This window comes from Heliangelus exortis, chromosome 5, assembly GCF_036169615.1.
Source record: "Heliangelus exortis chromosome 5, bHelExo1.hap1, whole genome shotgun sequence".
Taxonomy (NCBI): Eukaryota; Metazoa; Chordata; class Aves; order Apodiformes; family Trochilidae; genus Heliangelus; species Heliangelus exortis.
This window is the reverse complement of record NC_092426.1, coordinates 12,103,333-12,128,612: the sequence shown is the minus strand read 5'-3', so window position 1 is coordinate 12,128,612 and position 25,280 is coordinate 12,103,333. Positions and strand designations below refer to the sequence as shown.

The window sequence follows — 25,280 nt, the reverse complement described above, 5'->3', positions numbered from 1 at the left end:
TTCCTTTCTTCCTTTCTTCCTTTCTTCCTTTCTTCCTTTCTTCCTTTCTTCCTTGTTTTACCTTTCTTTTTTCTTTTTTCTTTTAAATTATACCTTTATTAGAAGACTCGCTATAATCTGGTACCTTAACCCAGTTAGTGCCAATAATGAAAGGATAAGACCTTATGCTAACCTAAAAGGGTTAGCATAATCTCAAGAGCATTAGTACTTATTTTCAGGACCTCATAGAGAATGGGCAGAGTACTGCAAAAATTAAGAATGAATGCAATATCTGTGGAATCATATGTACATCTTTAGGGCCCATATGGAGAGGATAAAGTGCAAAGCTAGTGGCTAGAATACTAAATTGAAGGACCTCCTACACTATAAATTGGAAATCGGCCCAATAATGTTGGAAGTGACTCTACTATACTTCAGAGATAGTAGATGAAGTACTATACTTCAGGGTCTCAGAGCAGCCAGTAATGAAGTCTTCAAATGTTTGCTCGATTGCTGCACTGGACATAGAAGAAGCAATCACATCATCAAGGATGTGAGGCTTGTGGTATATTGGTTTTTCAGTAGCTATGGGCTGACTGAAACTCAGAATGTTTTCTCACTCTAACATCACAAAAAAATTACAAATAGTATGCATAGCACTCTCAGATCAACATAAGTGCAGGGGGGGAAATGAACATTGATCTGTTGAACACCTGTTTTCATGCATGGGAACAGATTAGTCAGCCTGGGAATGTTTAGAGATGATTCAACTGAAAACCAACAGCATGTAAAGAAGTGTGTTTAAGGGAGGATATTTTAGTGATACAGAACATGTAAATGTAAAGGACTAAAGACTTTAAAACAGTCACTGCTCAGTATGCTTTTGTAACCAAGGTATCTGTTCCTATCACATGCCAGGTGTTGGAAAAATTAATATTTGAGGTGAAGGACAGGAATGCTGTGCAAAGCCTGGCAACATTGCAAAGAAAGAAGAGCTCAGACTGGTTGGGTTCAAAACTGATTAGAAGGCTGTACACTCAATATTTTGTTTATTTGAATATAGTTATTAGTAGCGTGGATCATAAAAGAGTGTGTGTAATTTGTGGGTGGCATGGAGCTGCAGTATTAGCAAATTGTCTTGACAAATGGAGGAACTGTATAAAAAAAAAATTCAATAGAGACAATAGGGGTGACGCACTTGAACAGCAGTACCCAGTTGTACAAATACAGAATGGAAGAGAGCAAATCTACACAGAAAGATCAGATTACTTTTGCATACAAACTAAACATGTATCAATATCATGATGCTGTTGTAAGAGAGACAGATGTATCATTGGGATACATAATGAAAAGGGTGCCATGCTTCCATTTCATGTGAAGTAATCGTCCATTTATCACTATCTGCTTCAGTCACACAGCTGGATTAACTGTTTCTGGCTTTTGCATATTGGACCAACAGATAATGAACTAGGACTAGCAAGAATAATAATCCATCTAAATATTGTTCTGGGACAACAGATGTAATGAATTAATTTTTTAGAAGAGGAGGAGAAAAAAGCATGGCATCAGTCTTCAGATGAAAGAAAGGAAATAGTCTCTTTCCATGTCTGTAGATGATGGGGGAAAAATGAACTGATTTTTCAGCAAAAGGGTGTCAGTTTACATACTTGGATAAACTGTCAGTGAGGTACTGGAATACATTTTGGAAGAGCACAGACTCAAAGAAAAGCTGTGATTCAATCCTTTCCTCATTTGAAAATGGTAATCTTGTTTCTGAAACCATTTCTTTTATCTCCAGCTTATCATAGTGACCTCTTGAGAAGACTCCTGCCTCTCTGCAGCTAGTATTAGATGTTCATAAAGCCTCCTTTTTGTCAAAGCAAGACAGCTTTTTTGTCTGTTCATTATACATTGTCATGATTCCTTGAGCAGCAAATACCATGTTTCTTGCACCTTCTTTTTCTTTAAGCCTCTTTTTTACTGGCCCTGATATAGCGAAGAGGTGTTTCTGTACACACCAGGAGAGTTAGGGGAAGTCCACAAGTCAGTACTTTGTGTTTCATTTCATTTTATTTATAACAATTTTTAATTCCTTGGACAGACATGGAATCACTTTCTCTTACTGCTTGTGAATTCCTGTGCCATGGTACAAAGACTGTGCTTGGGATGAATTACACGTGGATCAAAAGCCAGGTGTTTCCACAGTGCATGACACATGCCCAGTTTGGTGTTACCAGCAGCCCAAAGAAGGGAAGCTGGAATGTACCTGTCCTGCCTGCAGGTGTAGGCGTCCTTCCAGGAGCTGGAGTAGCTACTGTCTCATTCTTACCTGTAATAAGAACAAAGAGCGAGCATGCACACAAGTGGTAGGACTTCAGAGGAACACTGCAGAGAATGTGGGACATAGGGACAGTCATTGAAAACCGTAATGCCAAGACAAATCAGTTTTTTGCCAAATCATAGAACATTATAACTGATGATGTCAGTGATTTCAGAAAGCTGGGTATCATTTCTATGGAGTAGAGGTTAGATAAAATCTGAATTGAAGAAGTAATAAAGAAACCCCCACAGTACTGCACACAAGAAAAAAGACATTTCAGTAACTAGTAATGGTAATTTTGTTACAATTACCAATTATTACTGACAAGTATTTGGAAGCTTTAAGGATATGGTGCATAGATTTGGTCTGTGCATTGATGAGCCTACAGTTTAGATTTAGAACATCTCTTTGGGCAAAAACAGCAAGGAGCATGCAGTATGTGAGGAAGGAGGAGAATACTTAGAGTAAACCAAAAGTATTTTAAAATTTATAGTACGTTCAGTTTCTTTTTGAGTGATCTGTTAGTTACTAAATGACATTTTAAACCATAATTTCTTGTTTCATCTCTTTTAGACTTTAATAATGTAAAGAACATATCTTGAGTCATACATAGGTAGTTTTTTTATCCTGCAGTAGCATGGAGAAAGTAGGTTAATTCATACATATACATCAGGGAAAATAAAAGCAGAAACTGTTGTTTTCCTATGTAATAATATGAAAGTTTTTAGTCACAGGCACATGACTGTAATCCAGCATAATTTTTTTTTTACAGTAAAAAATATTTTGCTGACTAGAGGAAATCAAATATTTGTCTATGTGTTTGATTTCCTATTATAATCTGGTCTTTCGTTAGTACTGAAGTAGGCAAAGTGACTCAACTGCAGTTATTTCTATTTTTTTTTCTTCTTTTTCTTTTTTCTTTTATTTTTTTTTTTTTAAGAAGTAAGTCTTTATTAATATTTTAACTAAAGCTTAAGCTGTTGCTTTTATTTCCATTATAAAAGCCTTCAATTAGTCCTTTTGTGTTTCAGGTGTCTGGCCTGAAGGTTCAGATGGAACAGATATCAACGCTGTCTGTCGATCACATGGGAGAAAGCTGCTGTCAACAGGGGATGATTTTGGCAAAGTACATCTCTTCTCGTATCCCTGTTCACAGTTTAGGGTAAGGCATTTCCAACAAATTTACTGTCTCAACTGGTATAAATGCATTAAATGTTGTTTGCCTGTGAACAAATAAAGAAAAAAAAAAGGATGGGAATAGGTGTATGCCTAAGGTGTTTTCTTAAGGTTGATTGAGACAACAGTTAAAATTTAATTTAATATTAAAATACTTTAAGAGAATGAGGTAATGCCTTGATGTCATTGACATATAAATGTTCTGTTACAGCTGTATCTTTTCATGGCAGTTTGTATTCTCACTAATGTGCTGTTTTCTAGGCTCCAAGCCATGTGTACGGTGGACATAGTAGCCATGTAACTAATGTAGATTTTCTCTATGAAGACACCCATCTCATCTCCACAGGAGGAAAAGATACAAGTATTATGCAGTGGCGAGTCATTTAAAGGAAACAGTGTGAACATACACAGTTGAGTCGACCATGCACAAAACTTATGTATAAACTGTATATTTAAAACTTAACAGTCTGTTTGCAGTTTAGCCTGGTCACTGTGATTTTTGTTTAAAAAATTCTTACAAACCTCAGGAAAATTAAGCCCTGTGCTGGTTACCTTACTCAGTCTAGTGATTTTTTTAAGTTTTTTTTTTTTTCATTGTGTCACACCTTAAAAATGATTGTTTTCTGTCGTACAATATACGATGCAGTACAAGTTTAAATATGTGGCTCGACGGTTTGCAATACAGTGGTATCAGCAGAATGTGACTATCTTAAATGTTTCCTATAGACACTGCTAAAATGGTCACAAAAATGCCTTTCAAAGACTGTATATATGTGCTTATTTGTTTCACTATCTACATGTTTCACTATCTACACTTTGTACTGTATATCTACTTATTTAGAAAAATCCATGACAGTGTCGAGGTACTGAATTGTTTCTGATGGAGGATGATGAATAGATACAAAATGTATAAACCGTGATGTAAGATGCAAAAATTAGTGTTTTAGACCTGAAAATGTGAATGATGGTAAATTAGTATTCTCTTGGGAATAGCACACCTTGGGTATCACCCGTGAGGAGTTATATTCCCTTTCAAGTGAATCAGCAGGTTATGCCCCAGTTTGACCTGAATATCTCAGCAGGGTTTACAGATGTCTGTGTAGTTCAGGTGTTCCATATGAGTTTAAATTAAAAATCTATTTACTTGTATATGAACAATTTCTTTTTGAAATCGAAACAAAAAAAGCTTGGCCACATCCCCATTACTGGTTGATATATTTAACTAATATGTATATTAATCAGCATGATGCTATATTGTACATGTATAAGATTTTAGCAGTTCATAACAAATGGTAAGGCAATCTAGCTTTACTTTTTTATGCTTATGGATATTGTATATTTGTATTTTAAGACCAAGTAGACCAAGTCTAAAGATATCTTTTTAAGTGTATCATAAACCTGCAGAGGGTAAAGGAAGTCTTGGAAGCCTACATGAGATATTAATGTGTAACTCCTGGCCCCTGTGTTTTGTGCATGGATGGATATTTATAGTATGAAATAAGATTGTGTTTTGCAATGAAGTAATAGTGGAGATGGTATAAAATGGTTAAGAAGGCCTTACCAATGGTGATTGTGACACAATTTGAAGTGTATTGTTTACTTTGAGGAATGTATCTGAAGAATTTTAAATGAAAGGAGTTCTAAATAGACTCAAAAAAGGTAATATTAAAATTTTGCTTGTAATGGACAGTAAACATTAATTCTCCGAACTCTAAAGCACTGGTTGTTTAGAGTGATCTAAATGAAATGGAATCAATAAATTTTGAAACTTTTTTATTACATCTCCAACCTCCTACACTGAAAGTGCAGGACACCAATAAACATGTATTAAAGCGAATTTTCAGTGCATTCTTCCTGTTTAGTAAAATATCTTTGTTTCAACATAAAATACAGAAGAGACAGGCTTTTACTTACTGACCTACATTTGTGATTTCTCAGTCAGAACTGTACTTTAAAACATTTGGGAATAAAATCTAGATTTTGGGGTACGTAACTTCATGCATGAGTATGGCTCTGGGAATGTGATCTCTAATGTGCACCTAAAGAGTGAAGCAGGAAAAAAGGACACAACACTTGCTTTCACCTACAAATTATGTTAGTGCTGCCTCCTGGTACACATCACTTATTTCTGAGCACTCTGCTGGCAGAGGAGCTTCATTCTACTTCACAGGATTTATGCTCATAGCAAGAGCTCCAGATACTTTGTCTGTCTTATGAACTTGTCTTCAGGAAAGAGTTTTGAAGGCCAGGGTCTCAGGCTCACTTTAACCTGACATTGCCCAGAATTGTCACTGAAGGCAGCAGTCCTGCCAAGCAAGCCAACAGCTGGTACAAAACAGAAACCAAAACCCTTTTCCTCAATTTCCTCATTGGATTATTTGTGCAGCTCTATGAGTGCTTGTATTGAGGCAGGAGCAATGTGGAGAAGTGGTAAATAGAGCACTGGAATGTGTTTATTTGATGAGTATGTGAACTTCCCTCTCCTTGAAGAGTGTGAAAGTAAAGACATAATATCCCTACCCTTTCAAGGGTTAATCCAGTCCTAAGAGACTGTAATATGCAAGTGACAGGTTCTCATCTGTCTGGGTATTTGGTTGATTATGCTACAATACCCTCTGTTTTTTTGTTGCTGGTCTTTTTGCTTTAGCAGGCAGGGTGCTTTCAGGTTTTCTGCTTTCAGAATTGCAGGTGATTTTTCATTAATTGCAACAGAGAAAACTGTAGCTGCAAAACTGGTTAGGCTCATGCCTTTTTCATCCTTTTCCCATGGAGCTGCTCTTGGGATGTAATAATGTATTTGTGATCCCTTTCTTCATTTCAAACTACTATCCCTTACAAGAAATAAATGAGGAATCCTGCAAGTTCATCCTTAGGGCTATTGATCAAATGGGATTTTCAACAATCCTATCCCATCTCCACCTCTGCTGCTTCTTTGTTTCTAACTTTTGCTGTTAAATGTGTCTTTGTTCCTCTATGAAAACCTGATAAACGTATTAGCTGAATTGGCAATAGTGAGTAACATCTTGAGCCAAATACCCATTTGACAGTAGTTAAAGTGATTCTTGTTTCCTTGTCCAGCAAATTCTACACAATTTCACCATTGTTATATATAATATTTACCTCTCTCCACTTCCATTCCTGGTTCTCAGATCACTTATTTTTCTCAGAAGTGTCCTCACTTTTGCCTTAAAAAAACCCCACAACCAAACAAAAATCTCCAAAACCTTAAAGGGGAAAAAAAAAAAAAGACTGAAGAAGGAAAGGGTTATTCCTTAATTTTGTGTGCTTCATTCCCTCAGCAGTGCCTGGAGCTCTTGCACCCTATTCCTTCAGCTGCAGTCATTGTCTTCTGCCCTTCAGTGTAAGGCTGGAGACGTGGCCAGGCCTCTGTTTCTGAGCCTTCTCTCCCCTGATCTGGACTGCAGCAGGGTAGTGTTACTTTAAGGGACTCATCTCTAACATCTCCCTTGCATATTGCTGTTGCCTACCAAGCAGTCAGCTTTCAGCCTTGTCAATTTCAATTCCTCTTTCTTGATTCTTCCCTTCATTTCTAGCATTGCTCTTCTGGGACTTCAGCTTCCAGGACTGCACCCACCTTAGCCCTTACTGGCAAATGTTGCTGCCTGTAACTGCTTGTAAAACCAATGGCCCTGGCTTGCATTTATTACCATCAGTGGCTGCATCTGCTTTAGCCCCTAAAGCCCCTTTAGTGATCAATGCTGGCTCATTGTTTCTTGATTTCCCTCAGATTGTCTGTGTGCAGCACGGACATGTATACCACACACTTTAAAATCTAAGTATTTTTTAGGGTAGGTAGTTTTTGGTGGGTTTTTTTTTTCTCTGTTGTATGGCATTTAGCAATGGGATTTTGTGATCCTGTAGTCTTTACAACAGTACAACTGTTGCATTTGTCCAAAATGATGGGCATTTATAGTCAGGTAGCATATTCAATGTAATTAGCTACTGAAGTTGATAATATCTATTCTCTAAGTCTCATTCAGAAAACAATAGTATGCTATCAAAAAACATCTTTCTCTTTCTTCTGCACTCATAAAGCAAACAGACTCAGTTTGGTTCTTGGTGTGATCACCCATTTTCAGTTACCGACTTTTTATTATTTGTTTAACTGTCCTGCCTGTTTTCACCAATTTATTCTAGTCCTAAGGGCCAGATAGCTGCATTATATCAAAACTACAGCCTACAACTGAATTGTATTTATATTATTTTAAGTACTACCTGGAAAATTATTATTATACACATACTTGTGGTAGTACTTGATTTTGACAGGCTGTTGAAACCTGACAGGAATTAATTTCCAGCAGATGAGCTTCACAAGATCCAGTCACTGTAGTAAAAAAAAAAAAAAAAAAAAAGTGAAAGAAAAAGAAATTAGGAAAGGCGGAAAGGCAATAAATTTAAGAGAAATATTTTTTCATGTTAATGAATTAAAAATTGAAAATTATTTTAAAAGTCCTCTTATGAAGCAAATGGTTTTTGTAAAATGGATTTCTTATTATTCTAATTAAAACAAGGTTAATTAATACAAGGTCATATTTCCTGTGTGAAATGCTTGGATGAAATTAGTCCTTCAAAATAATTAATATTAGAAGATATTATTTGGCTTTGAAATTATTCATGTGACAAGAGCTTGCAAGGGCAAACAGACCTTTTTTTCGAGGGTTGGTATTTTTCATTCCTTCAGGTTCTGCTCAGAGAAGCAAGCAGTCTTTTCGTTGCATTTTCTCCTCCATCTCTAGTAAAAATTGGTCTGCTGACAGATCACTTGATTGCATCCTCTAAATTCCCACAGATGGTAAGGAAAATGTCACTTTAATTACTACTGAAAAGAACAGACTTACAAGAAGCCTAAACAGAAATCTTTCTCTTCCATTACTGGCTGGGATTCCTGCTGGAACAGTCCCATCACCACCATGCCCCTCGGGCTGCCCTTCAGCAGAGCTGCCCCAAGCCAGAGCAAGTCCCAGCCCAAAAGTTGGGAGGTGAGGAACTGACTTGTGAGGGGAAGGATAGAATCACAACCCATCTGGGTGCACCTGGGTAGAGGCTGCTGAAGGAATGAGTACATTAGTGGCTCATACTCTTGCTTGAAGAGATTTTTGTTTCTCTTTATTCTTACAGTTGTGCAGCAGTTTCATTTTTGTTAATGGAACAACTTTGGCCCCTGAATTCATGAAATAGTTATAGAAGAGTAAGTGATAATTTCCATGGGGGTATTGAGGGCAGATCATCTAGCACTAACTTTGGCACTCTGTGTTTCTGTCCTTGGTGATACTGGCAGGCTACTCTGTGTGCTTCTGGGACCTTGTTCAATCAGTGTTGTAACCCAGTGTTGTAACTCCTTGGTCTCTTGCCAAATGTGGAAGTGTAAGAAGGTGCCTCCTTTTGACAAAGCCTCTACACTCTCAGCATCACCAGACTCTGTAGGCAGTTACACAGACCTTGCATTTCGTCTGTATTTTTATGAAAGCCTTGGACTCAATTAAAAGTGGTTTGTCACCACCAGCTCCACAGTACCATCTTGGTAAAGGTTTGTTTTTACCATCTTCTGGCCACCCATGAGCTACATTAAATCAATTTAGACATTTCCATTCATTTGTATGGGACCTATCTGCACCTTTTAAAAGGCAGCTTGTTTGGGTATAGTCTGAGGTGCTGAAGTTATACCCATGACAAAAGTGACCTGTTTTCTGTGTGTCTGTGCATGCAGACTTGTTTTTAATAGGAGCTTTTAATAGATGGGCATGCTTAAAATCTGAGCCATGGAATTACCTAGAATAAACATGCACCAGAGGGAAGCAAATTCAGCTGCTTTGTGGTTACTGGCTATCAGTCCTATGTGAGCTATGTTTGCTCCAGATTCCAGCTAGTATTCTAAAGAAGTCTCCTTCAGGGTCTTCAGTCATTATGGTTAAAAAGCAAAAATTAAAAAGATGGCGTGAGTTCTTCAGCCATGTGAGATTATTGCAAATTGTCATCGCCTTGGATTGCCCTCATGCTGCCTGAGGCATCCTGGATAGAACCCCTCTCTTTACAAAATCAATTGTCTTGGCTGTGTAGGTTCCAGCCTGTATTCAGTTTCTTAATGAGATAAATGTCAACATTTTAGGGCTTCTTCCTTCCTGCTCAGCTTTTCCTTTTCAGCAGCTTTCATTGACATCATAATTCCAAATTTATGACATCAGTGTATAACCACAGGGGAGATTATTGTGCCAGAGGTTCAAGTGTTTTGGCCTCCTTACAGCACCTAAAAAGAGCAGAAGCTGAGCTCTGAGGGTCTCTGTCTACAACTTGAACAGTTGGAGAGCAAGCAGACAGGAGGCTCAGTTTAAGTGAAAAGCCCTCTGGCATTTCCCGTATGCACAGCTCCCGTTCAGCAGAAAATCTGGCCACACACAGTTTAGCAGCCTGGAGAGTCCCAGCAATCTCCAGCATCATGACCACAGCATTGCCTCTCTGCTGAGGTCTTTCAGGCTAGCTTTGGGGGAGAATGCCACTGCTTTTGCTACCCTGCCATGGCCTCATTCTGAAAAATTCAAGACCAAACAATCTTGACCTTCCAAGAGTGGGACCAAGGGGATTTCAATAATGATAAACAAAAAGAAGCAGCTCGTTGCCTGGCTCAGTACAGCCTTCTTTGCAGGAGGTAGCAAAGATACAGACAGTCCTCCAAGGGCACTGTGTTATCCTCTGATGTGGAATATGCTGTATCAAAACACAGGCTTTGGAAATGCTCTGGTGTAGCTAAACCATAAGCTGACAGTATTTCTGATGGTTGGGCTTGGTGATCTTAGAGGTCTTCTCCAACTGAGACAATTCTGTGATTCTTCAACAGACAGTTATTCGTTAAAAGGAAATTTGGAATTGCCAGGTGTATTTATATTTCCCCCTCCCTCCCTTCTACCCTCACCCCTAGTATGAAAACTCATCTCCAGGAATGCTGTTGGTGAGGCTGGACCAGTGTTACCTCCAAGTACTGCAGGAGTGTGCATGGTCTTTGGAAACACCCTTACTGCATGCTGGGTTTACTGGTACGTGCTTGCAGTTTAGTGCAGAAACTGTTCTTTCCTTAAGTTGTATGTAAAAGTTGTTACTGAAAAATCACAGATGGCCTTGAAAAGATAAGGCCAAAACAGGTCTCCAGGGCCTGCCTGTGAAGCAGAGCTCCTCCTGGCTTCCTGGAAGGCTGCGGCTTCCTGCTCCAGCCTTCCCAATGATTGTAAACTCTGCTCACCTGAGACATAACTGGGAAAATAAAAGTGCCAGTGGGTTCCTTCCTTTCCCAGAGAAGGTACTGACTATTCCCACCACTGTCCTGAGAGTGCATTTGGACCCTTACTTTCCTTGACTCCCATCTTCACTTAAGGAAGTATAATAAAACATACAATTGAAGTGTATCAACAGTTCATTTTTTCCTACTTATTCTCTACCTTTTCCAATACCTCTCTTCCTTTCTGTCCTTTCCTTTCTTCATCTGTTCCTCTCCTCATTTTTGCCTCTTTCATCTAATTTTATTTTCTTAAAAAAAATCCCAAAGCTCTGCATTTCCCTCATTTTTCTCTAGTGTCCATTCTCTTGTTCCTTTAGCTCCTGACAGATTCTTCTTCAACTTTGAACAAAGTAAGCCTGAGAGTTTAAAAACAAAACTCTGAGCTGAAAAAATTCAGTTGAAGAAAAAAAATCACCACAAGACTCCTATTGCACAGGCATGTAGCTCTGGACATGGCACTGACTCACTGAGAAAAATAACTGGATGACCTTGAGTTCCTGATATGAGGGTATTTACAGAGGATGTTGCCTCAGGCTGTGTGACTGTTTAAAGAGGGCATCCTCCTCCTCCTCTTCATATGAAATCTCTGAAGTGACAAACAGAGCAGGCCTCCAGACAGCTGTTGCAGCAGACCCAGAGGGGGCAGATCCATCAGAGTTTGCCATGCAGAAGGCCAGGAGGATGGACATACACCCTGGCAGGTCAGGATTTACCCTGTGCAAAGGGCAGGTGAATCAACAAGACTACAGTATGAGATTGTATCTGTGTTCATACAAATGAACAGCTTTAAGTCTCTTAGAAGACTTATAGTTCTAATGGTGAAACAGTGTTAGATTTGTTTCAGCAAAACAATTGTGACATAGTTCAATCATGAATTTTGTCAACACAATGACCTTGAACCCATGAACATCGGTGAAGAAGCCTTGTGGATTCTGATACAACAAAGATTTCTAACACTGCTCTCCTACTTCTGTGCCACTAGCAGCGAGCAATGTTGGCATCTGTTACTACACAAAATTTCTTCTCCCTTTCTTTATTGATTCTTTATATAAGAATAACTAAAACAGCCAATATAACTGACCATTAACCTCACATACTCTGCATTTCTGCATCAGTTTTTCAAACCACCTCATGGGTAATTAAAACTCCCAACCCCTTAGAAAGGTAGACATTGCACAAGTTTATAGCCAGGGAGGTGTTGCAACTTGCCCAGGGCCAGCACTTCTTCTCAGAAGGGAGTACAGGTTTGGAGCCGCAAGCGGTGGAAACCACCCCCATGCCCTACCCAGGTATTTGCAGTCCCTTCTGGACAGCTGCCCCGGGCTGGATGTGTCACTGCTGGGGCATGCTCTGGTTGTCATGTCAGCTCTTTGTAAAGACTCATGAGTTTCTCTGCAACATCAGGTGCCCCTTTATGCTGCGCAGCATACAAACCCAGATAAAAGTCTTTGAAGAAGATGTTTTTGCTTACTCCATTTTGATATCTTAACCATAGTGTGATCTAAATACATTATTTGCCTGTTTGATTTGTACATGTTACAAACTTAGCTTAAGAAAATTACATAAACCCCCCACCAGATTATCAGTGAACTCACATACAGATTTGTGCTTTTAATCATGTTTTAACTTTCTAGTACAATTACCATGAAACTTTCTAGTTTAATAAGCATGCTCCTTGCCTTATGCTGTCTCCCATATGGTGCATGTGCTGGTCAGTGACCCACACTCTAAAGGATTAGTCAGATGATAGTAATAAGAAAATAGGTTTTATTTTTGCTCATTATTTCTTCAGAAGCTTGCTACTTTCAGCAACCCCATCACAAGTTGTGTGGATGAGTTTCTCCAAGCCACTGTCACTCAAGGGAGACTGCTCTCTGACACTGTCAGATGTATGATCTGACACAGTTGTTTCTTTATACAAACAACATATATTGTGTCTTCTAGGAAATTTAGGACAATTGCTTAAAAGAAGAGGCTATAAGCTTTGTTTTCAAACAAATGAGGAGGCCCCTTAGTAACAGGGATAGCTTCTTCTTTAGGAAAGACCTCTGTCTGAAGTGAGCTTATATTAATTTATGGCATGACTTGGAAAGAGGATGGCACAGAGACTTTTCCCCCTGCTATGGGACAGGGAAGCCACAAGCTGGGCTCTGTGCTAATGTGACACAAAAGGGCTGGGGGTTCCCTCTCCCTGTCCTTTTGGTAACTTTGTTCCTAATTATTTTTTAAAAATATCTAAATAATTACTGAAAACAGTAATTATCAGAGATGCATGAGCCACTAAGAAACAAGCATGGCCTTCAGTAAAGGCACAAACACTATTATGACCACAGGCTTTGTTGCTGTCATATTATTGTTGTTGTGAGTGTACTATATTTTTGTTTAGTATGGAGGTGCTGTAGGCACGAGCAAGGCTTGACAAGCCAGTGATGAAATAGGTCTCAAGGCCATAAAATCTATGGGCTTGATTTTTGCAACATATATTCTGGGACACAGGCTACTATTACAGTAAAATTAAGTGTTGTATTGGCTTGAATATATGGGAACCTCAACTTTTCAGAGAAATTGAAATGAAAATGTGAAGTATTTATATTTAAAATGGCCCCCACTCCTTTGCTCTGTACCTTCTGCACAGGCTGTGCCACGCCTGATTGCCTTCAGCATGATCTTGCAGCCTGCTCGCTCTGCACCACGGGCATCTTCCCCTGAGATCTCACGCAGCTTTCCAGCAGTATGTGCTGCCCCACGGCCACACTCCCTGCACCCTCCTAAAACTGCCTCTGCACTGAGGGAGAGGGGCTACTGTTCCCTTGCCCACCATGGCACTTGTGGATGGAGTTGGGTTTCAGAAAGTGATTGGAGCAATGCTAATTGGAACAGGGACACACTACGCAATCGTTTTATTCCAGACATAGTGTGCACACACTTGCCTGGAAAAAAAATGCTTGCTGTGGGATTACCTGGGAGCACATTCAGGGCTTTTTTGTGTCCAAATTTATGATGCAAAAATGGAAGAGATTTGTGGGAGATGGGCACACAAATTTTCTGTCTGAAGAGTCTTCATCGACTTGAGAAGTGTCAATGACATAGTGGTGACCTATGGATGAAAGACCTGAAAACTGCAGTATTTGTTTCCTCATGGTGCCAAATCCTTGAGGATATACAAGTGATAACATTTTAAGTATCAGCTTTTTCTAGGAGGTGATGCATAGGAAAAGGCAAAAAGATATGGAGGGGGAAAGGGAAAGCTCTGGACTGGTGAAGAATCTGATCCCACTGATGATCACCATATGGTTTGGGCTGCCTGAGAGAGTTGGCAAAAGGTGGGCCAGGGATGGGACTGGGATGAAAAGTGGGGAGGAGAGATGGATAGGGAGAAGCATCAGGGATGGGAGAAACCCTGGGGCATCCGTGGGTGGGTGGGGAAGGTGGATGCAGAGGATGGAGGTAACTGAAAGCAGGATGAGAGAGCTCACAGGGAAACTCTTCTGGGGCACCCAGGAAGGGTGAAGGAGTAGAAAACACACACTGCAGTGTTGACAGAAAATACAATTCCTGCCCTTGCTTCTATCCACAAAAGCACCAACTTGAAATGCTGGAATAAAAGATCCCTATGGCACTCTGTAGAGAAGGGGTCTGCAACCATGGCACTGCCCCTGCTCTAGCCAGGAATGGTTCAGACATGTGGCATAGAATCACAGGATGGTTTGCATTGGAAGGGACCTTAAAGATCACCTAGTTCCAACCCTCCTGTGATGGGCAGGGACACCTTCCACTAGACCTGGTTGCTCCAAGTCACATCCAACCTGGCCTTGAACATGTCAGGATAAGGCATCCACAACATTCCTGCACAGTCTGTCCCAGTTGCTCACCATCCTCACAGGAAAGAATTTCTTCCTACTATCTAATCTAAATCTACACTCTTTCAGTTTGAAACCATTCCCCCTGATCCTGTCACTCCATGTTTTTGTTAGAAGTCCCTCCCCAGCACTCCTCAGGCACTGGGAGGCTGCTCTAAGTTTTCCCTGAAGCCTTCTGTTCCCCATGCTGAAAAACTCCAACTCTCTCTGCCCGTTTCCATAGGAGAGGTGCTCCAGCCCTCTCTCTGATCATCTTCGTGGCCTTCCTCTGGATGTGCTCCAACAGCTCCATCTCCTTCCTGTGTTGGGGGCTCTTGACTTGGGTACAGTGCGCCAGGTGTGGTCACTGGCCAGTTACCCGGGCCTTCATCCTGGCACCGGCACCAGCCACGGAGCCCAGAGGAGCCCGGAGCCCCCCGCTCCCCCAGCCTCCGCCCCGCCTCACCTGCGCTGCCCGCGGGGGGAGATGGAGCGGGCGGGGTAGAGCAGAGCAGGGCAGAGCAGTGCAGAGCAGTGCAGGGCAGGGCAGGGCAGGGCAGGGCAGGGCAGGGCAGGGCAGGGCAGGGCAGGCTCCCCCCGCCATCCCACCTCGGGGGAGCCGCGGAGGCTGCGCGGGGCGGGGCGGGACGGGGGGCGGCGCGGCCCCACCGCGCGTGGGAGCGCATCGGGGCGGGCGGCGGCGCTTTGTCCTGCCCACACACACACACACACACGACAGACACACAGACACATACACACACCCACACGCACACACATACACACATACACACACATACAGCACACACAGCGCAGCCGGGCGGGAGCCGGCAACATGGCCGGGCCGGCGGAGGGGCTGCCCGCCGCCGCGCTGCCCGGATAGTGCCGTGGGGCCCGGCGCTGCCAGTGGGGCGGCGCCGCCGCCTCAGCCTCCCCCGCCGCCGCCCGCCCCCAGCCCCGGCTCCGGCTCCGGCTCCGGCTCCGGCTCCGGCTCCGGCTCCGGCTCCGGCTCCGGCTCCGGCCCCGGCCACCGCCGCGCCCCGCCGGGAAGATGAGGTGAGTGCGTGCGGCCGGGGGATGCGCAGATCCCAGCCCGCCTGCGGGGGAAGGGAGGGCGGCTGTGGGGGTGTCGGCGGGTCCCCCCGCGATGGTGTCACGCCGTGGGGGGTGGGGATTTCCTGTGCGAGTGGAAGGCGGAGGAGAGGTTAAGCAACGCGACGCTTCCTAGTCCTTCACCGGATGGGTAATACGAGTGGGTGGTGACATTTTTGGCATGTTTGACTGTCAGTGCTTAAATCCATATGACAGATTATCTCGGCGGTTACAAAAGGCTGTAAGCGCTTTGAAAATCGTGCTGTGATGTACAGCCAGGGATCCTGCTTAGTGCTGCCGTGCCTGGCAGCCCAGAGGGTACGGCGGGATGAGCCCGGGACAAAGTATCCTTATCTCCGGGCGGGGAGGGAGTGTGGGGGCTGTGATGGGAGTTCCTGAAGGGAGGGGAGATGTGGTTTTCCCCGAGCATCCAGCATCGGTCTTGCCTGATCTCCCGGGGACTCTCTCTCCTCAGCCAGTCAGTGCTCCAACTCGTAGTTTTTCTGAGGACGGTTTGTCCATTGTGAATATGAGGGGAAAACCAAACCAAACCAAAAAACCCAACCCAACCCAAACCAACAAAAAAACAGTCCTCAGATTTCCTGTAGCCAGAGAAATGCCTGGTGGAGAGAAGGAAGATGTTATTTTTTTTGGTTCATACTCTTCCAAATATGTCTTTTCTCGTTTATTCAAGTGTTCACTTGAGCTGTCAGTATCTCAGAGCAACCCAGCCTTTGATTCACCTTGTAATACTAGTGGTTCTTTCCACTCAGTTGTTATCTTTACCAAAGTGAATCCACTTTAGGGAACCTTAAAAATGGAAATAACTGTCTGAAGCCTTTCTCTAGTGCCTCATCCCTAAATCTCAAGGTTAGCATTGCTCTAGGATGTATTGTGGAAGTCAAAAACATTCTCCTGCATTTACAGTTACATTTACTTCTGACAGAGTCATGTGTGTTGAAAGCTTGTAGTTGCATTGGTTCATTTAGTCATTTATATTACCACTAGTTTTCTTCACTTGCTTAAAATTACCTTCTTGAGGTGGGCTGAAAGCCTTCAGTGTCATGCGACTGGTGGCCTGTACCACTCTGGTTTGCACACAAAAGTTGTTCTGTTTCACCTGGTCTGATCGTGATGCCACTCAGAGACATTGAGACATCAAAAACAAGAATTTTTCCCTTGCTCCCTCCCATTCAGTCATTAGCCCTGTTGGTAGACCTCTTCTCCTGTGAAGAATAAAAGCTGATTTTTTGACTCATAAGCACATCTTAGCCCCGAGGAGGCACTATGGGCTAGTTGGAAGGCTGGAATAATTTTAAGTTTCTCCCACTGAAGGTAATCATGCTTCACTTGAGCTTCAAGCATGGGTGGCTGTGCCTTTTGTTGGAAGAGGTAGCCCCACAAAGACAGACTGAATTAGGGTACCATGGTGTACATGAAGTGATCCCTATCATGAGGGCTGGGGCACTCTCAGAGGAGGTGTGATCTATAGGGCACTTTGGAAAGAAAAAGCATGTTGACTCCAGGAGGGGCTTCAGGTCTTCTCCATGCGGTGATGATGGACAGGGTCCTTTTTGCTGGACACCTAATGCCAGGCTGTGTCTGGTCTTTTTGGGGGCACAGGCACCCAAATCTGGGCTGTGTGTGCTGCTGGGCACTTCTTTGTACAGTTAGCCTTTCCCATTCTCCCAGTGTGATGCTTGGCAGGTGTATCACCCTTAAAATAGTCTCTTTTTTAAAACTACCACTTTTATATTTAACGGACATGTTTCGTTTGGATTTTTTTTTTTTTTTTAATGAAATGCTGTTTTTAAAGGTTTCCATTACTGATTTTTTCCTTGCTTATACATTAATTACTGAATAGGTTTTACTTGTCAGTAAATACATGTTTGCAGATCACCTAAAGCCTTTCTCAGTAACTATTCTTGTTTTACAAATATAGGCTTTATAATTCCAAAAGATCCTGGTAGGCTATACAATAATTTAATAAAAACCTTCTTAAAACATTTGCTTAGTTATGTGTGTCTTATTTATACTGCTTTTTGTGTTGAATAGATTACAGTGCTATTCTTTGCACAACTGCGAAGAATGTGTGATTGCTTCCATTTTTTTATAATTTCTCTGTTTCTTTACTTCAAAGGTATAAAGTGTGTGCACCACAGGTCCTAGTAATAAAAGAAATTATAACAGATGTTCTGTCTTAAAAGTGGATTAAGATTCCTGGGTGGAAAATGCTAAAATGCAGAGGTGTTATTACTTTTTAGTATATAAAAATATTGCTTTAATGCAATGAATGTTGACATTATTCTACAGCAGATATTAATTTATTCTTGGACATAACAGAATTCTCTCATATTTGGGAAAATGTCTGTGAATATTACTGTAGATGAAAATAAGATTTTCACATTCTGTCAACAGAGGTGTAACCTCATATTTCTTAGTCATGCATGCAGTTCATAAGGCATCTGTGTTTCAGTGGTCTCTGTTCTTAAAAATAAAACCCAGCTATGTCATTTAGGGTGGATCCCTGAAAAAATCTTCACTGTTTCTCTTTTTGCCATGGTTGTGGTGAGTGTGAGTTGGCTCTCTGTGCTGTGGTCCTGTGGCAGCAATGTGGGAAAGCCTTCCCCTTTAAACACTTTTTTTTTCTAAACAGAACATACTGGAAATATACAGAGATGGAAAAAACCCTAAGTGATATTATTCAGATTAAAACTATTCTTCCTTACTCTTTTGTGGTAATGCATGCTTTATTCCTACCCAAGGTAATGAGTTAAGTACAGAAGTTACTGGGGAGAATGGTGCCCCTTAGCACCTTCATGTTTTTAGAGTTCTCCAGCTAAAGTCAACCTTTTAGTTCTGACATTTCTGTGTATCTACCAACCAGACATTCTGAAAATCTGTTGTGTTTAGCCCTGATTTAAAGGGATGGAGCAACACCCTGTGAAAAAGAGGACTGAATGTTCATAGTATAAACCTGTTTTAATAACAGGAAGCGTATATACATCATTCTTAAATGCTTTGTTCTCAGACATAAGCAAGTAAAATCTTTACATTTTTTCCAATAAGCATAATATATGGAGCATTTGTTTGTCTTCCACATTTTCTGTTCATTAAGCAGTTCATGAGATAGCTCAAGTTTTGCCTGTGCTTTTAGTTTACTGGAGGGTAAGTCGGAGCTGTATGTATGCAGTGTTATTTTCTCTGTTTTGTTTTTCTTTACTGTTTCTCTCCGTTTGCGTCTGTAACAAATTAGAGACAATGTGTTTTTTGTGTTTATAATGTTGCCAGAATTTGAGTTACCCTTCTCACTGGACTAGTGGCCTGGGTAGCCCAGTGAAGTGTCTTCTGCAGGAAAGTAGTAGCATCCCCTGAGAGCAATAATAAAATCAAGCTGTCTATAAAGTGTTGTTTGACCTTGTCACTTAATAATTGATTTATGAACTGGAGCACTATGCTTGTAACAAAGCTCATTTTTGTTAAATTTGAAAACTTTGTCCTGCTATGTTCTGACTCCTGCTATGTGCCTTAGCATCGTGGCAAGCTTGGTTGTGGGCTCCTGGGGATGGTTTGGAGTAGTCACAGCACCTTCCACAATCATGCCTTTTGGTATGTTTAGGTTTCCAGCCTTTTCAACTGAATCTGTGCTGCACAGTTCTGCCTGTGTCACTTCATGAGAAAACACCCACCCCTTTGGCTGTCATGGTTTCGTCAGCAAAATCCCAAGTATGGCTACTATGCTGCTGACAGAAAATTGCTTTTGTTAGCTCAGCTTAGATCTTTAAAAGGGTAGTTTCACTCTAGCTGCAGTCAGACTCCTGTGTCAGCAAATTTTGGACCTCTGCTGAAGGTTGCACCATGCTGGCTATGGCCATGCAAAGGAAGTGGCTCATCAGGAACCAAGTGATGCTGGGTTCCCATTAGCATTCCCTCACTGTCAGGGCAAGTGAGCAGGCAGGCCAGTTCATCTTTTATACCGATGGTTATTCTGTATACCTAAAATATAAACTTATTTTCCTCTATCTGAAATGAAGCATAAACTCTGAACATCTTTTTCTTCATTCCCTCTTTTTTTTGGAATATTTTGTTTTGTGTTCTTCGTGTTCTTTCTTTGTAAATATTTAAGTATTTGTAAATATTTCTTTTAAGAAAAAATAAAAATCTTTCCAAAAGTGCAAGCACACTTCAGGCTCAAATAATTAGGAATTCTGTGATTTCTTTCCTTTTTTTCTTGCTATCCATCATAGTTTCTCTCTATTCTGGGCATTGTGTAAGGTGAACGACACTGAACCTCTTTAGAAAAAATGTCTAAAGCTGCTGCTAAAACAAAATTAGTCCTGACCAATGTTCAATCGTAATAATTACAGAATTAAAATAAAACTAATTGAATGAGGTATAGATGTTCTTTATCTGAGGAGGTCACTGCAGAAATTTCAAGTTTCTTTGCTGAATCTGAATCTTAGAATTATCTCATCCACTTTGTATTTACATTTTTAAAAAATATTAGCCAATGTTTTGGTATTGTCCTTCACTGCAGTAGATAAGCAGTGAAAACTGCTCCAGTGTATGTTGGTGTTGCTCCTACAAGAAAATGGGGAGTTCCAGATTACATTTTCTGTTTTCTCCACAGCCATTGCAGAACACTAGAGATCCACAGTGCTCACCCCCCCTTTTCCTTTTGCTCAGCCATGTCTCTAGGTTCAGTTTCACAGGAACAAGGAGGAGAGGTGGACTTGCTATGCCACCTTCTTTTCACCTCACCCCTTTGTTCACCCTTAGGCAGGTTTCATCCACAGTCACCCACCCAAGGCTTCCATTTCATCTGCCTTTTGATCTAATGCTCCATAATGAGGGAGAGTGACCGAAAGCTGCCCTGTTACAGCTCAGAGCTTCCACCAAGATGCATTTGAACCATGCACCAGTGAAGCTCCTGTCCCTGCTGTAATGCAGCCTGGAGAGAAGACACCAGACCTCCAGACAGACTGCCATGAGGCCCCCAGGGTGAGAGTGATGGAGCACACAGCCTTGCTTGGGTTAATCAACCCTGTTACAGGCTAATTAGCTCCATGGGGAGCTTCACAGTGTACAGATACTCTGTCTCCCGGTACCTGGGCTGGTGGAGGTGTTTCTTTGTAGGCAGCAGAGTCACCTGGTATTTCATCTGGTTCATTCCCAGTGATGCCTGCATGTTCATGGGTGTGCACACACATCACCCAGTAACACTCAAAGTGTGTTTCAGTCTGGCTTGTGACCCTATGGAATTGAAAAGTTTAAAAGCAGAGGTTTCTAGGGTTTTTTTTTGTTTTCCTTTTTGATTTCTGAGGTACTTAATAGCATTCAGAATGTGAGACTTGGCTTTTTTGCATTGAGGCAAATACTTAGAGCAGACAGTCTTTTCCAAGCTATTCTTCACTTGAGAGTTATAAAAGCATGAAGAGTATCTATTTTTATTAATGAGAGGAGACAGACTGGACAAGTCCTTACCAAAATTTAGAGCCTGAAAACCTCTTTCACACTTCTGGTTTTCTCAAGTGCCAAGCATTACATTTCACTGTATAACTCACAGTCCTGAAGTGGAAAAGACATGGGGGTCAGAAACTTTCAATTTTTCCTTCTTGATGTACCAGTAAAGCTTTTCATTTGTTTCATGTTCATTGTTAGTTTATATTTTTCTTCTAAGTTCCTGTTCCCCTTAGCTGTGCTGACTTCATTACTTGTGGTTTGGTGGGGTGAATCAGATCATGAAGTCTTTACATAAAAGAGACAGAAGGAAAGAAAATCTACACTTTCTGAAGACAAAAGGTGTATATATAAGGTAGGAGCAAGCAGAAGGCTGAAAGGTTAAGGCAGAGCCCCCTAGCACCACCAGAAACTCTCACAAAGTCATTTCTCCAGGGAATGTTATTACTACAACCCAAAATCTGGCTTTTACTGAGATGTTACTCCTGCTCTTCCTATTATCCACTGCACACCCTCCTCCTGGGGCTCCCTAATGTTTGCATTATAAACCATGTAGCCTAGCTGGTAGTACAGATGAGACTTTTCTAATTACTACCATGTTCTCAGTGCAAAAAAGGTAATCTCCTGGGTTCATGATGGAGAGGATTTTTTCCCCTAGAGTTATACATGCTGTTGACCAGGAATTCAACACCCTTCTTGACATCACTAAACCCCCCTCCCTGCCTGAATTTCCTGCAGGCTTTCATGTGATCACCCCAATAGCCAGCAGCAAGGCTGGGCCTATGATTATCTAGTTTCGACCCCCCTGCCATAGGCAGGGACACCTTGGATTAGAACAGGTCGCTCAAAGCCCCGTCCAACCTGGCCTGGAATGCTTCCAGGGAGGGGGCAGCTACAGCTTCTCTGGACAACCTGTGCCAGTGGCTCACCACCCACATTGTAAAACATTTCTTCCTTCTGTCTAATATAAACATACCCTCTTTTGTTTTGAAATGGTTCCCCCTTGTCCTGTTGCTGCAAGTCCTAGTAAAAAGTCTCTATCTTTCTCAGAAGAACCCTTTAAGTACTGAAAGGCTGCATTAAGGCTTCCTTGGAGCCTCCTTTTTGCCAGACAACTCCCTCAGTCTTTCTTCACAGGAGAGGTGCTCCAGCACTCTGATCATTTTTATGGTCCTCCTCTGGATCTGCTCCAACAGGTTCATGGTTTTCCTATTCTGAGGACTCCAGAACTGGAGTACAGTACTCCAGAACAGTACTCCAGGTGGGGTCTCACAGGAGCAGAGTAGAGGGGCAGAATCGCCTCCCTTGATCTGCTGCCCATGCTTCTTTTGATGCAGTCCAGGATACAGTTGGCTTTCTGGGCTGCAAGTGCACCTTGCCCAGGTCCATATGCTGGCTTATTCTCTAAAATCCCCTTCCCACTGAGTGCAGATCTCATTTAGGTGAGCAATTCATTTCTCAATCAGTAGGTGTCATTCCTGCAACTTGAGATCTCATAGCTTTCTTCTCACTTTTTTCAGCTTTGCATAGGTGCCAGATGGATAGACTTGTTGTTCTGTGATTCACTGGGGGAAGCAAAACAAACCCAAAACCTAGGTAAAGTAACTCAGCTTAATGTAGTACCATGAACTGCAACATGCCATGGGTGCAGGCACATGTAGATGCCTCCATGGGGAAGACATATTTTGGGTCTGGTTTGCAGAGAGGCTGTTCTGACCCAGTCTTTGTCACCAAGAGGAGCTCCATGTTCAGATACTCTGCACTCCCTTGGCTGGTCTGCACCTGCTAAATCTTTAACCTTTTTGGCTTCATTTCTTTATCTGTTGGAGGATGAGAATACTTACCTGAGGGGGAATTAAGACGATTAAGTAGCTGGGTCTCAGCCTAGCATGGGATTTAGGGATATGCTTAATTTGGTCCTGTTGAAGCCCTTGCATTGCTAAAATGGAGTCTCCTATTTAAAAAGCATTTTTGAGGATGACAAGCATATTTATACCAAGTGTTAAGCGTTATATTAAGGTACCTCGTGTACTGGTGTACCTTCATCCCTTCCTCCTCTTCTTTTCCCTTGCCCATCATTCCCTGCATCTTGTTACTCAGCATGTGCATTGCTTCCTTCCTGTGCTTCCTTCCTTTATCCCTTGTCAGTAAGCCACTCCCTCAGCAACGAGGAGATCTAGAAAATACATTGAAATGGTATTAGCAAGAAGTAGGGCCATGGTCACTGTAATCCTTTTAATTGCATGCTGTATCCTTTTTTTCCCGTAGCTGTACACAGATCAGGAGGTTGACTGCAGTGATGTTCCATGGGTGTGTGTTTGCATGCAGCAGGAACAGTAAACACAACCAGGACTGTTGAATGCTCATGAGAAAAGGTTAGCTTGAGTAAATTCAAGTGAATAAGCAGTGACTGGAAGTAAGTCTGTTACATGTGTGCTGGATGAGTAGGAATATGTCTTCAGCACTGAAAAGATCATTGCTACACAACTTGCAATTTGTGTTCCAGAGGATACTTTTAAAAGAGAGTTAAAAAATCAGGAACAAGGAAGCTAAAATAATCCACATACACACTTATTTTCATGCAGTTTTAACATATGTACCCATGCCCATTAGCTCTTTAATGTTGCTATTACCCAGTTTTAATGTTTTTGATACTAAAATCATAATTTTATAAAATGACTCTTATGCCTGTCACCGTCATTGCCTGTCACCTGCCAAACAGTACTGGGATTTGAGATAATCTGTGACTTCCTTTTTGAAATGGATTTGTGATTTAAAATGAGAGAAATACTGGACTAGCATATTTTGACAGAATGAGGTAAATTTAATATTCTGACTTTGTAATGAATTAGTGTTGCGTGCTTCAATACATTTGCATCCTAATCTTTCTATTAAGTAGCTCAATATATCATCTAGGTGAATCTAAGTAAATGTTTGATTCGACAGCTGTTACATTGAGAAAGAAGAGTTTGAGTCATCCAAACAAAATAGCCTTGCTACTCTCAGGCTATTAATTTCTTTGGCTAGTCAGGTAAGTGGAAGAGAGAGAACACAGATTTATATATTCGTTTTACCTGTGTGCTTAATGAAATGTCCTGTATCTGTCTCTGTTGTAGTAAGAACCATCTGTGAGTAGGTGGAATGAGGAGTTATGTCCCTTCATTTCACTTTGGCACTGCAGTGTTTTCCATTACAGGAGTACCACTGAAGTTCTGCTTTGTCAGCTGCTACCAAAGTGATCCGTAACTCACAACACCCACCACCTTATGCCTCCACTGGTGGCCCAGTAGTGATGGATCCTCGCAGAGCCTGGCCTCTGACTCTTGTCTTAGTATTTGTTTATTTTAATTGGCATTGAGATGCCAAACACCAGTTTGCAGCGTATAAACTACATACAACTACCACCAAGATTGCCATGGTGAGTGGTGACCCCCAGGACTCTCTAGCTCATTGCATGCCCAGGAAAAGTCCAGAGCTCTACCTGCAAGTCAGCCTGGAGATGGCCATCCCCCTCCATCCTTGGGGATTTTAGCTATCCACATCTAATGCTGGAAAAAGGAGGAAAGCCAGCTGATGCTACAGCATTAGGGTTCTAATCTTGAAAAGACTTGTACACGTTCTTGACCATATTACTGGGAACAGCATCCTTGATGCTTGTGAACCTAATGACCACTGTGGTAAGACCACTGACCGTAATAAATCAAAGTACATGTGCAACTATTGACAGGATTGGGGTCTGATGGAGTAGTAAAGGCTTTCTTCTTCATTTGGGAGCAAAGCTCAGTGGGGCAAAATTTGCTAGCTTTTAGGAAGGGAACCAAAAGCTACCCTATAACCACCCTGTGTCTAGAAGTCCTCACTTTTAGCATATATAAAAAGGAACATAAGCATCTCTTGTTTAAGATTTCCCCTCCCCCTATTAAACAATTATTCAGTGAAAACTTGGCAGTTAGTCAAAAACAACCCCAGGCCTCAGGGGAGCAGAGGCAGCGGGCAGGTGGTGTAAGAAGCAAGTTTGTTGAGAAGCAATGGGGAGGGCTGGGGCTGGTGAAGCCATCATGGTGAGGCTGGTGGGGCTGGTCCTTCCCTTGCAGTGGTTCACAAGCAAAAATGGAAGCAAAGAGTGAAC

General features: G+C 41.8%; 2 protein-coding genes across 15 annotated transcripts in view; both read left to right on the top strand.

Moving 5' to 3' along the window:
* The window catches only part of EML1 (EMAP like 1), a 128,318-nt gene extending 117,428 nt beyond the window's left edge, over window positions 1-10,890 (top strand). For 8 of the 14 annotated variants that reach the window (XM_071745619.1, XM_071745611.1, XM_071745612.1 and 5 more), the window contains 2 exons: window positions 3,331-3,461; window positions 10,410-10,890. In XM_071745619.1, the coding sequence (XP_071601720.1) occupies window positions 3,331-3,461; window positions 10,410-10,577 (299 nt within the window). In that variant the 3' untranslated portion in view covers window positions 10,578-10,890. Of the gene's footprint in view, window positions 1-3,330; window positions 3,462-3,736; window positions 5,313-10,409 lie in introns of those variants that run through there. The other 6 variants (XM_071745613.1, XM_071745618.1, XM_071745620.1 and 3 more) reach the window with 1 other exon arrangement.
* Window positions 10,891-15,597: 4,707 nt separating this feature from the next.
* EVL (Enah/Vasp-like) overlaps window positions 15,598-25,280 on the top strand; it is a 146,038-nt gene continuing 136,355 nt past the window's right edge. The window contains exon 1 of the mRNA XM_071745604.1: window positions 15,598-15,655. Coding sequence (XP_071601705.1) covers window positions 15,651-15,655 — 5 coding nt within the window. The 5' untranslated portion in view covers window positions 15,598-15,650. The remainder of the gene's footprint in view (window positions 15,656-25,280) is intronic.